The 14,917-nt window shown below is 44.6% G+C and overlaps 1 protein-coding gene across 1 annotated transcript in view; it reads right to left on the bottom strand.

The window, feature by feature from the left end:
• The window catches only part of LOC119559672 (laccase-5), a 153,651-nt gene that overhangs the window by 45,693 nt on the left and 93,041 nt on the right, over window positions 1–14,917 (bottom strand). The window contains exon 4 of the mRNA XM_037872729.1: window positions 2,349–2,533. Within this exon, the coding sequence (XP_037728657.1) occupies window positions 2,349–2,533 (185 nt within the window). The remainder of the gene's footprint in view (window positions 1–2,348; window positions 2,534–14,917) is intronic.

Consider the following 14,917-nt stretch of genomic DNA (forward strand, 5'->3'; position numbering starts at 1 on the left):
TGTGGCTCGTACAGTTTTGATGCTAGAGTAAAAATTTTAACTGAAATGTATTTTTCTTATCAACACCAATGACCTAAAAAAAAGTTTGCTACGCCCAATTCAACGCCCACAAGCCGCCCAAATCTGTGGCGCCCACAATTTTTTAGCGAGATACAAAATTTTAACTGAATTGTGTTAGTCTCGTCAATACTTGTGGATTGTCGACGCCAACAAACCGCCCAATCCACGCCCACTTTAACGCCCATATCGCTTAAAACTGTCTACCGCCCTCATAACCATACATGTATATTGTAATCAGGGGTAAGTGGCGACTTTCAGTATCGCTTTGCTGCTTTCATATCTCCAGTTCCCTTTTGTCCCTATAGCTGAGTAACGGGTATCTGATAGTCGAGGTACTCGACTATAGCGTTCTTCCTTGTTTTAATTGATCCAGTTGATTTCGCGTGTGTCAACAAACAAACCCAGCGGCTTGACAGTAAGGCTATGCTACATGCATTGCTCTGAAAACTTCGGTTACACTACAAAGAATACGACTTTTCGATTAGTGAAAATGGTTGCCGATCTGAGTACTAAACTTATAACGGGGTTTTCAAAAGGAGCACTACAAAAGTTTTTAAATAAAACTAACTCTGCTTGGGATATCTATGAAGTTCTTTATTTCTGTGAAAGTACATTGAATGCTATTATATATGAAACTCGATTTCCGATACTGCTGAAATTTCACGTTCGATTTTCATACGAAGTTTATCAATCGTTGCGTATTCAGTTCTTGTGTCAATTTTATCTTATAAGGATGTAAGCCAATCTATTTTTGGAAAACTCACCATAACGACGTCTCAGTGATGCCCAACGCTTAAGAAATGCTTGAGAGAGACTGACTTCGAGTTTCGGTAGTCAGTTGTAATAATTGCGATCGTTCTTGGATTGTATAAATTTCCATGATGAAAAATCAAACCTTATTGTGTGACATCGTTTTCTGTCCCTATTGGTCTACTTTTGAAGCGTCCTTATTGAAAAAGCCGTTACAAAGAAAATCCGCCAAGTAAAATGTCGGTAAAAGCTATGTAGGGTTTCCTACCTACCTACCGAGTGAGCCTATCCCCCGATTACTCTAACAAAGGGTTTTCACTGGGTTATAAAATCGCTGTTGAAATTTTAAGCGTATTCTTGTTCACACAAAGAATCGCTGAAGCTAAAACAGCTGATCGACATAAACGAACCGTAACCGATGGGGGCGGATGTGCAAATTAGGTTTTCTTGAAAATAAAGTGGATTGCAACGCCAAACCTAACACAATTTCAAACTAGCATGTGGAATATTTCAACGACAAATGATTTCTTCATTGCTATTAGTAAATTGATCAAGGATAAGTGTTCATTCAGGCTAACGTAGTGAAAATTGAATATAGTCTATTTTAGGCTAACAGTGACCCCACGAGAATTTCCGCATGTCAGACCCGTTTAAGCCCTTTTAAGTATGTCAATAAATTAAGCCAACTTGGGCCATTGCAGTGCAAGTGCATTTCTCTCTCAAAAAACACCGAAACGCCAGGTACAGATATCACCTATGCTTGTAAAAAATGACACACCACATGTAATGAATTGCTCCAATAAAAAGTTTACATGGTTTCGCAGGAGTTATCATGGAAATCTATTGAAATAGCCATAAAAAAAAAAAAATATATATATATATATATATAATATATAAGTACAAATAACTGTTTTTTACATCGAACCCGATTACAAAATATGTTCGGGTGTATTCATGGTTTTATGTTCGGTTCGAGTACCAACAAAATACCATTTTGGAGAGGTTCAGGTCCGAATTGGTTTGCAGTCTTGTTCGAAATAATACTTTAAAATGTATCAACACGGTTTAATACGCCCATTATTCGTACAGAAAAAAAATTGTACTACGCACCATTCCTTTCAATGAAACTATACTCGAATTACCTTACACTTGATCAATATTACTTTAAAATGTATCATATTGGTTTTATATACCCATTTTTCGTAAAGAAAATGTGTATATTGTACTGTGCACTATACTTTTCAATGAAATTATACTCGTATAACCCTACCCTAGATCAATTTTTTATAAATCTATGGCGCCATATAAATCGATATCAATTTTTAAATTGGAAAAAAATTAATTTTACGCTTGGGATAAACGAGTTTTTTTAGGACTTAATTTAATCAGCACATTTTAAGTTAATGTTTTTTAAGGATATATTTTGTTCGGCAAATTTAGAAAAAATGGATTTAAATTTTTTTTAGCTTAAGGTATGGCAAACAAATTTTTAGAAGTCATCAATTTTTAGTGATATTCTTAGCCAAACAATTACTTACCACACCTTGCGGAATTCCAACGTCGTATGTTGGCGGCGAAGAGACCGGTTGATAAGGTCCACGGGCGTACCGCAGAATAGCCAGTTGCTGTGCGCGACGAATACCACACTCCCCAAGTCCACGTAGCTGTATCCAATAAGCTCCAACAGGTTGATCCGCAGATATTACGAAATCGTAACGCTCACCTACAATGCAAGTTATTTTTTGTTTATAACTACGTTCATAAAAACCATACATTTTTTATCGATGCTTAAAAATAAATTTAATAAGAGATTACTCTTTAACGGTCAAGTATCATTTAATTATGGTTAAATTGAGCACCTTTCTCTAACATGTAAAGTGTGAAATGTACACGTACTAGTGTTGGGTAAATTTTGCTCACTTGCTCAGTTGTTCACTTACTCACTTGCTCTCTTGCTCACTTGTTCACTTGCTTACCTTTACTGCTTTTTGTAAGTACTGCTTATTGTTGTCTTCCAATATTTGCACTGGCCTGCTGATCTCCTAAGTCCTCAAAATGGCTCAAATTTTCGCATTACCTTCTAGATCACATCGTAGTGAGATTTTTAAACGAAACATACGAAAAGATGAGCTCGCTTGTGCTCTCTGAGATAACCCTAAAAACAGCTCATTAGATGTAGGACCGTATGCAAAAATTCAGAAAAAATCATTTTTGAGACAAATTGAACAACTGTACATAAAAGAGCAAAACTGAGCTGTTCACTTGGAGCAAGGAGCAAGTGAGCGAAAAACAGAGCAGGTGAACAAAAAAGAACAAATAGGAAGGAACATGTTCACTTACTCAGTTTAGTGAACCACTTTTTTTTGTTCACTCTTTCATAAGCAGCCAAACACATACACACAAAAAAGAACTATCAAAAGGGCGATATTTCTATCGCCTATCGTTCAGAAGTCACTTCTTAGTAAACAAAAACAAAATATACTTAAATCTTGTAGAAGTCACTTCTACGACGACAGAGCGGGTCAGGATTGCAAAGAAGTAACTTCTGAGACACTTCTGCGCGATAGAAAGTCGGCAGAAAACAAAAAGGGTCCGGATCGCAAAGAAGTAACTTTTGAGACACTTCTCGGCGACAGAAAGATGATAGAACACATTTTAGAAACACAAAATTAGTGGGTAAAAACACGCGATAAGAAATGGTCGCGGTAATTTACCGTTACCCCTTTATTTTTCGAAAAAATTTTCGGGTCTTCCTTTTGACCCACGCTATTATCTTCGCATCTAGCATTATCGGTTCACTTACGGCATCAATGTACTCTGGCACACCGACTGTTTTTGGACGACCCTCCCTATCTTCGTCATCGAGCGGGCGTCGGCCACGATTCAATTCAATAAACCAGCTTTTCACAGTGCTATAGGATGCTCATCAATGCACTGTTATTGTGATAATTGTCGTCGAAGGTTGTCAAATATGATGGCACGAAAATGTTCCCGAGTTTATTTCATATTTCTGCCGAGGTAAACTTATGGAGCTTTTATCTATAAAAGTCAAACCTTTTTTTAGGAAAAGGCCAATTGGTCCTTATAATAACTTAAATAGCAGCCCTCGTAAAATAAGTAAATATTTGCATATTTCTTTAATTTACCGCTATTAGAGAAAAAGGGGCAAGGAGTGAAGTGGAACATTATTACCGATCAGCAAAGAGTGGTAATCGAGTCGAAAGTGAAGAACTTTTAACGTTTATCACCCACAAAGCGAAATGCAATGAGGTCGATGGAGCACATGTATGACCCAATAAGAATGCTAAGCCCGTTTACTGTCAACACTAAGATAATTTTAAACAAGATTTAAATAGAGGACATATGACCACAAGCGGCATATTAATTTCAGTTCTGCAGTAGGGACGCGGTGACATGTCTGAAGGCAAAAAGCTTTTTTTTTTGTGCCTAAAACGCTGTGCCGCTATTGACGTCAGTAGAGAAGTCGGCGCAGCATAGAAGACCACCTACAAAAACGGACGTGCAACAAAGAGAGACAGATATTCTGAGATTTTTCTCTCTTTCTGTGTCTTATAATCTGCCTGTACTTGGCGCTCCTAGAGACAAATTTCGGCCGGTCCGTTATTTATTTGCGTCTCTCCGATATGTTCGGCTAGCGACTAACATTTCGTCGGAAAAATATTCGTGGAGCAGCTACATGTGAATGCCCTAAAATTTTAGAAGCATTAATTTATATCAAAAAAACAACTAATATTGTTTTATAAAAGTAAATTATTATACACGTTACTCGTAGAGTAAAAGGGTATACTAGATTCGTCGGAAAGTATGTAACAGGCAGAAGGAAGCGTTTCCGACCCCATAAAGTATATAAATTCTTGATCAGGATCACTAGCCGAGTCGATCTAGCCATGTCCGTCTGTCCGTCTGTCCGTCTGTCCGTCTGTCTGTCCGGATGAACGCTGAGATCTCGGAAACTATGAGAGCTAAGCTATTGAGATTTGGCGTGCAGATTCCTGAGCTTCTTACGCAGCGCAAGTTTGTTTCAGTAGAGTGCCACGCCCACTCTAACGCCCACAAACCGCCCAAAACTGTGGCTCCTACAGTTTTGATGCTAGAATAAAAATTTTAATCAATACCTATAGATTGATAAAAAAAAGTTTGCCACGCCCACTTTTAAGCGCACAAACCGCCCACAAACTTCAAAAAATCGTTAATATGAACGTGGATATCTCGGAAACTATCACGGATAGAGAATTGGGATCTCAGATTTAGATTCCGTAGCCTTGTGCGCAGCGCAAGTTTGTTACGCGAATATGCCACGCCCACTCTAACGCCCACAAACCGCCCAAGCCTGTGGCGCCCACAACTTTCATTCTAGATACAAAGTTTTAACGGAACTGTATTGGTCTCGTCAATACCTATCGATTGACCCAAAAAAAAATTGCCACGCCCACTTTAACGCCCATAACGCTTAAATCTGTCTACCGCCGATAGGTGGCGCATTTCAATCTCGCATTGCTGCTTGCATATCTCCGTTTCCCTTTGGTCCCTTTAGTTGAGTAACGGGTAACTGATAGTCGAGGTAATCGATTATAGCGTTCTTCTTTGTTATACCCGTTACTCGTAGAGTAAAAGGGTATACTAGATTCGTCGGAAAGTATGTAACAGGCAGAAGGAAGCGTTTCCGACCCCATAAAGTATATATATTCTTGATCAGGATCACTAGCCGAGTCGATCTAGCCATGTCCGTCTGTCCGTCTGTCCGTCTGTCTGTCCGGATGAACGCTGAGATCTTGGAAACTATGAGAGCTAGGCTATTGAGATTTGGCGTGCAGATTCCTGAGCTTCTTACGCAGCGCAAGTTTGTTTCAGTAGAGTGCCACGCCCACTTTTACGCCCACAAACCGCCCAAAACTGTGGCAGTTTTGATGCTAGAATAAAAATTTTAAATGAAATGTATTGTTCTCATCAATACCTATCGATTGACTTAAAAAAAAGTTTGCCACGCCCACTTTATCGCCCACAAGCCGCCCAAAACTGTGGCTCCTACAGTTTTGATGCTAGAATAAAAATTTTAATCAATACGTATAGATTGATAAAAAAAAAAGTTTGCCACGCCCACTTTTAAGCGCACAAACCGCCCCCAAACTTCAAAAAATCGTAAATATGAACGTGGATATCTCGGAAACTATCAAAGATATAGAATCAGGATTTCAGATTTAGATTCCGTAGCTTTGTACGCAGCGCAATTTTGATACGCGAATATGCCACGCCCACTCTAACGCCCACAAACCGCCCAAGCCTGTGGCGCCCACAATTTTCATGCTAGATACAAAATTTTAACTGAACTGTATCGGTCTCGTAAATACCTATCGATTGACCAAAAAAAAAAATTTGCCACGCCCACCCTAACGCCCATAACGCTTAAATCTGTCTACCGCCGGTAGGTGGCGCATTTCAGTCTTGCTTTGCTGCTTGCTTATTTCCATTTCCCTTTGGTCCCTTTAGCTGAGTAACGGGTATCTGATAGTCGAGGCACTCGACTATAGCGTTCTTTCTTGTTTTTTATTATTATAGTAAAATTAAGTAAATTCAATGTACTTATAATGTTATGTTTACGTATTATACATTATTATTTAGTTAAGTTATAGAAATGTAGTCCGTTAAAATTGATTTAAATATTTTAATCATTTTAATATTAAAATTTTTTAAAAATTTGAATTATATTTTTTTTACTGAAGAAGTATAATCAGATGTAATTCGCATTAGAAGGGGTATAGGTGCAGTGGCACAAGCCAACAGCGTAGAGAAAACTAAAGAAATCAAGTAAAGGGGTGAGAGGAAAACTTGTTGCACTCTGTGTGAGTTTTTAAAAGGGAAGCAAGCCATTTAAATTGTGCGTAGCAGATTTCCTTTTTTCGTTCATTAAAGTGAAAAAATAAAGTCATGTAAAGATGATGTTAAGATGTTGTGCATTGATCTTAGTTTAAAGTACGTAAATACAACAGACAGACAGACAGACAGACAGACAGACAGACAGACAGACAGACAGACAGACAGACAGACAGACAGACAGACAGACAGACAGACAGACAGACAGACAGACAGACAGACAGACAGACAGACAGACAGACAGACAGACAGACAGACAGACAGACAGACAGACAGACAGACAGACAGACAGACAGACAGACAGACAGACAGACAGACAGACAGACAGACAGACAGACAGACAGACAGACAGACAGACAGACAGACAGACAGACAGACAGACAGACAGACAGACAGACAGACAGACAGACAGACAGACAGACAGACAGACAGACAGACAGACAGACAGACAGACAGACAGACAGACAGACAGACAGACAGACAGACAGACAGACAGACAGACAGACAGACAGACAGACAGACAGACAGACAGACAGACAGACAGACAGACAGACAGACAGACAGACAGACAGACAGACAGACAGACAGACAGACAGACAGACAGACAGACAGACAGACAGACAGACAGACAGACAGACAGACAGACAGACAGACAGACAGACAGACAGACAGACAGACAGACAGACAGACAGACAGACAGACAGACAGACAGACAGACAGACAGACAGACAGACAGACAGACAGACAGACAGACAGACAGACAGACAGACAGACAGACAGACAGACAGACAGACAGACAGACAGACAGACAGACAGACAGACAGACAGACAGACAGACAGACAGACAGACAGACAGACAGACAGACAGACAGACAGACAGACAGACAGACAGACAGACAGACAGACAGACAGACAGACAGACAGACAGACAGACAGACAGACAGACAGACAGACAGACAGACAGACAGACAGACAGACAGACAGACAGACAGACAGACAGACAGACAGACAGACAGACAGACAGACAGACAGACAGACAGACAGACAGACAGACAGACAGACAGACAGACAGACAGACAGACAGACAGACAGACAGACAGACAGACAGACAGACAGACAGACAGACAGACAGACAGACAGACAGACAGACAGACAGACAGACAGACAGACAGACAGACAGACAGACAGACAGACAGACAGACAGACAGACAGACAGACAGACAGACAGACAGACAGACAGACAGACAGACAGACAGACAGACAGACAGACAGACAGACAGACAGACAGACAGACAGACAGACAGACAGACAGACAGACAGACAGACAGACAGACAGACAGACAGACAGACAGACAGACAGACAGACAGACAGACAGACAGACAGACAGACAGACAGACAGACAGACAGACAGACAGACAGACAGACAGACAGACAGACAGACAGACAGACAGACAGACAGACAGACAGACAGACAGACAGACAGACAGACAGACAGACAGACAGACAGACAGACAGACAGACAGACAGACAGACAGACAGACAGACAGACAGACAGACAGACAGACAGACAGACAGACAGACAGACAGACAGACAGACAGACAGACAGACAGACAGACAGACAGACAGACAGACAGACAGACAGACAGACAGACAGACAGACAGACAGACAGACAGACAGACAGACAGACAGACAGACAGACAGACAGACAGACAGACAGACAGACAGACAGACAGACAGACAGACAGACAGACAGACAGACAGACAGACAGACAGACAGACAGACAGACAGACAGACAGACAGACAGACAGACAGACAGACAGACAGACAGACAGACAGACAGACAGACAGACAGACAGACAGACAGACAGACAGACAGACAGACAGACAGACAGACAGACAGACAGACAGACAGACAGACAGACAGACAGACAGACAGACAGACAGACAGACAGACAGACAGACAGACAGACAGACAGACAGACAGACAGACAGACAGACAGACAGACAGACAGACAGACAGACAGACAGACAGACAGACAGACAGACAGACAGACAGACAGACAGACAGACAGACAGACAGACAGACAGACAGACAGACAGACAGACAGACAGACAGACAGACAGACAGACAGACAGACAGACAGACAGACAGACAGACAGACAGACAGACAGACAGACAGACAGACAGACAGACAGACAGACAGACAGACAGACAGACAGACAGACAGACAGACAGACAGACAGACAGACAGACAGACAGACAGACAGACAGACAGACAGACAGACAGACAGACAGACAGACAGACAGACAGACAGACAGACAGACAGACAGACAGACAGACAGACAGACAGACAGACAGACAGACAGACAGACAGACAGACAGACAGACAGACAGACAGACAGACAGACAGACAGACAGACAGACAGACAGACAGACAGACAGACAGACAGACAGACAGACAGACAGACAGACAGACAGACAGACAGACAGACAGACAGACAGACAGACAGACAGACAGACAGACAGACAGACAGACAGACAGACAGACAGACAGACAGACAGACAGACAGACAGACAGACAGACAGACAGACAGACAGACAGACAGACAGACAGACAGACAGACAGACAGACAGACAGACAGACAGACAGACAGACAGACAGACAGACAGACAGACAGACAGACAGACAGACAGACAGACAGACAGACAGACAGACAGACAGACAGACAGACAGACAGACAGACAGACAGACAGACAGACAGACAGACAGACAGACAGACAGACAGACAGACAGACAGACAGACAGACAGACAGACAGACAGACAGACAGACAGACAGACAGACAGACAGACAGACAGACAGACAGACAGACAGACAGACAGACAGACAGACAGACAGACAGACAGACAGACAGACAGACAGACAGACAGACAGACAGACAGACAGACAGACAGACAGACAGACAGACAGACAGACAGACAGACAGACAGACAGACAGACAGACAGACAGACAGACAGACAGACAGACAGACAGACAGACAGACAGACAGACAGACAGACAGACAGACAGACAGACAGACAGACAGACAGACAGACAGACAGACAGACAGACAGACAGACAGACAGACAGACAGACAGACAGACAGACAGACAGACAGACAGACAGACAGACAGACAGACAGACAGACAGACAGACAGACAGACAGACAGACAGACAGACAGACAGACAGACAGACAGACAGACAGACAGACAGACAGACAGACAGACAGACAGACAGACAGACAGACAGACAGACAGACAGACAGACAGACAGACAGACAGACAGACAGACAGACAGACAGACAGACAGACAGACAGACAGACAGACAGACAGACAGACAGACAGACAGACAGACAGACAGACAGACAGACAGACAGACAGACAGACAGACAGACAGACAGACAGACAGACAGACAGACAGACAGACAGACAGACAGACAGACAGACAGACAGACAGACAGACAGACAGACAGACAGACAGACAGACAGACAGACAGACAGACAGACAGACAGACAGACAGACAGACAGACAGACAGACAGACAGACAGACAGACAGACAGACAGACAGACAGACAGACAGACAGACAGACAGACAGACAGACAGACAGACAGACAGACAGACAGACAGACAGACAGACAGACAGACAGACAGACAGACAGACAGACAGACAGACAGACAGACAGACAGACAGACAGACAGACAGACAGACAGACAGACAGACAGACAGACAGACAGACAGACAGACAGACAGACAGACAGACAGACAGACAGACAGACAGACAGACAGACAGACAGACAGACAGACAGACAGACAGACAGACAGACAGACAGACAGACAGACAGACAGACAGACAGACAGACAGACAGACAGACAGACAGACAGACAGACAGACAGACAGACAGACAGACAGACAGACAGACAGACAGACAGACAGACAGACAGACAGACAGACAGACAGACAGACAGACAGACAGACAGACAGACAGACAGACAGACAGACAGACAGACAGACAGACAGACAGACAGACAGACAGACAGACAGACAGACAGACAGACAGACAGACAGACAGACAGACAGACAGACAGACAGACAGACAGACAGACAGACAGACAGACAGACAGACAGACAGACAGACAGACAGACAGACAGACAGACAGACAGACAGACAGACAGACAGACAGACAGACAGACAGACAGACAGACAGACAGACAGACAGACAGACAGACAGACAGACAGACAGACAGACAGACAGACAGACAGACAGACAGACAGACAGACAGACAGACAGACAGACAGACAGACAGACAGACAGACAGACAGACAGACAGACAGACAGACAGACAGACAGACAGACAGACAGACAGACAGACAGACAGACAGACAGACAGACAGACAGACAGACAGACAGACAGACAGACAGACAGACAGACAGACAGACAGACAGACAGACAGACAGACAGACAGACAGACAGACAGACAGACAGACAGACAGACAGACAGACAGACAGACAGACAGACAGACAGACAGACAGACAGACAGACAGACAGACAGACAGACAGACAGACAGACAGACAGACAGACAGACAGACAGACAGACAGACAGACAGACAGACAGACAGACAGACAGACAGACAGACAGACAGACAGACAGACAGACAGACAGACAGACAGACAGACAGACAGACAGACAGACAGACAGACAGACAGACAGACAGACAGACAGACAGACAGACAGACAGACAGACAGACAGACAGACAGACAGACAGACAGACAGACAGACAGACAGACAGACAGACAGACAGACAGACAGACAGACAGACAGACAGACAGACAGACAGACAGACAGACAGACAGACAGACAGACAGACAGACAGACAGACAGACAGACAGACAGACAGACAGACAGACAGACAGACAGACAGACAGACAGACAGACAGACAGACAGACAGACAGACAGACAGACAGACAGACAGACAGACAGACAGACAGACAGACAGACAGACAGACAGACAGACAGACAGACAGACAGACAGACAGACAGACAGACAGACAGACAGACAGACAGACAGACAGACAGACAGACAGACAGACAGACAGACAGACAGACAGACAGACAGACAGACAGACAGACAGACAGACAGACAGACAGACAGACAGACAGACAGACAGACAGACAGACAGACAGACAGACAGACAGACAGGACAGACAGACAGACAGACAGACAGACAGACAGACAGACAGACAGACAGACAGACAGACAGACAGACAGACAGACAGACAGACAGACAGACAGACAGACAGACAGACAGACAGACAGACAGACAGACAGACAGACAGACAGACAGACAGACAGACAGACAGACAGACAGACAGACAGACAGACAGACAGACAGACAGACAGACAGACAGACAGACAGACAGACAGACAGACAGACAGACAGACAGACAGACAGACAGACAGACAGACAGACAGACAGACAGACAGACAGACAGACAGACAGACAGACAGACAGACAGACAGACAGACAGACAGACAGACAGACAGACAGACAGACAGACAGACAGACAGACAGACAGACAGACAGACAGACAGACAGACAGACAGACAGACAGACAGACAGACAGACAGACAGACAGACAGACAGACAGACAGACAGACAGACAGACAGACAGACAGACAGACAGACAGACAGACAGACAGACAGACAGACAGACAGACAGACAGACAGACAGACAGACAGACAGACAGACAGACAGACAGACAGACAGACAGACAGACAGACAGACAGACAGACAGACAGACAGACAGACAGACAGACAGACAGACAGACAGACAGACAGACAGACAGACAGACAGACAGACAGACAGACAGACAGACAGACAGACAGACAGACAGACAGACAGACAGACAGACAGACAGACAGACAGACAGACAGACAGACAGACAGACAGACAGACAGACAGACAGACAGACAGACAGACAGACAGACAGACAGACAGACAGACAGACAGACAGACAGACAGACAGACAGACAGACAGACAGACAGACAGACAGACAGACAGACAGACAGACAGACAGACAGACAGACAGACAGACAGACAGACAGACAGACAGACAGACAGACAGACAGACAGACAGACAGACAGACAGACAGACAGACAGACAGACAGACAGACAGACAGACAGACAGACAGACAGACAGACAGACAGACAGACAGACAGACAGACAGACAGACAGACAGACAGACAGACAGACAGACAGACAGACAGACAGACAGACAGACAGACAGACAGACAGACAGACAGACAGACAGACAGACAGACAGACAGACAGACAGACAGACAGACAGACAGACAGACAGACAGACAGACAGACAGACAGACAGACAGACAGACAGACAGACAGACAGACAGACAGACAGACAGACAGACAGACAGACAGACAGACAGACAGACAGACAGACAGACAGACAGACAGACAGACAGACAGACAGACAGACAGACAGACAGACAGACAGACAGACAGACAGACAGACAGACAGACAGACAGACAGACAGACAGACAGACAGACAGACAGACAGACAGACAGACAGACAGACAGACAGACAGACAGACAGACAGACAGACAGACAGACAGACAGACAGACAGACAGACAGACAGACAGACAGACAGACAGACAGACAGACAGACAGACAGACAGACAGACAGACAGACAGACAGACAGACAGACAGACAGACAGACAGACAGACAGACAGACAGACAGACAGACAGACAGACAGACAGACAGACAGACAGACAGACAGACAGACAGACAGACAGACAGACAGACAGACAGACAGACAGACAGACAGACAGACAGACAGACAGACAGACAGACAGACAGACAGACAGACAGACAGACAGACAGACAGACAGACAGACAGACAGACAGACAGACAGACAGACAGACAGACAGACAGACAGACAGACAGACAGACAGACAGACAGACAGACAGACAGACAGACAGACAGACAGACAGACAGACAGACAGACAGACAGACAGACAGACAGACAGACAGACAGACAGACAGACAGACAGACAGACAGACAGACAGACAGACAGACAGACAGACAGACAGACAGACAGACAGACAGACAGACAGACAGACAGACAGACAGACAGACAGACAGACAGACAGACAGACAGACAGACAGACAGACAGACAGACAGACAGACAGACAGACAGACAGACAGACAGACAGACAGACAGACAGACAGACAGACAGACAGACAGACAGACAGACAGACAGACAGACAGACAGACAGACAGACAGACAGACAGACAGACAGACAGACAGACAGACAGACAGACAGACAGACAGACAGACAGACAGACAGACAGACAGACAGACAGACAGACAGACAGACAGACAGACAGACAGACAGACAGACAGACAGACAGACAGACAGACAGACAGACAGACAGACAGACAGACAGACAGACAGACAGACAGACAGACAGACAGACAGACAGACAGACAGACAGACAGACAGACAGACAGACAGACAGACAGACAGACAGACAGACAGACAGACAGACAGACAGACAGACAGACAGACAGACAGACAGACAGACAGACAGACAGACAGACAGACAGACAGACAGACAGACAGACAGACAGACAGACAGACAGACAGACAGACAGACAGACAGACAGACAGACAGACAGACAGACAGACAGACAGACAGACAGACAGACAGACAGACAGACAGACAGACAGACAGACAGACAGACAGACAGACAGACAGACAGACAGACAGACAGACAGACAGACAGACAGACAGACAGACAGACAGACAGACAGACAGACAGACAGACAGACAGACAGACAGACAGACAGACAGACAGACAGACAGACAGACAGACAGACAGACAGACAGACAGACAGACAGACAGACAGACAGACAGACAGACAGACAGACAGACAGACAGACAGACAGACAGACAGACAGACAGACAGACAGACAGACAGACAGACAGACAGACAGACAGACAGACAGACAGACAGACAGACAGACAGACAGACAGACAGACAGACAGACAGACAGACAGACAGACAGACAGACAGACAGACAGACAGACAGACAGACAGACAGACAGACAGACAGAC

Source organism: Drosophila subpulchrella, unplaced genomic scaffold, assembly GCF_014743375.2.
Source record: "Drosophila subpulchrella strain 33 F10 #4 breed RU33 unplaced genomic scaffold, RU_Dsub_v1.1 Primary Assembly Seq31, whole genome shotgun sequence".
NCBI classification, from domain to species: domain Eukaryota; kingdom Metazoa; phylum Arthropoda; class Insecta; order Diptera; family Drosophilidae; genus Drosophila; species Drosophila subpulchrella.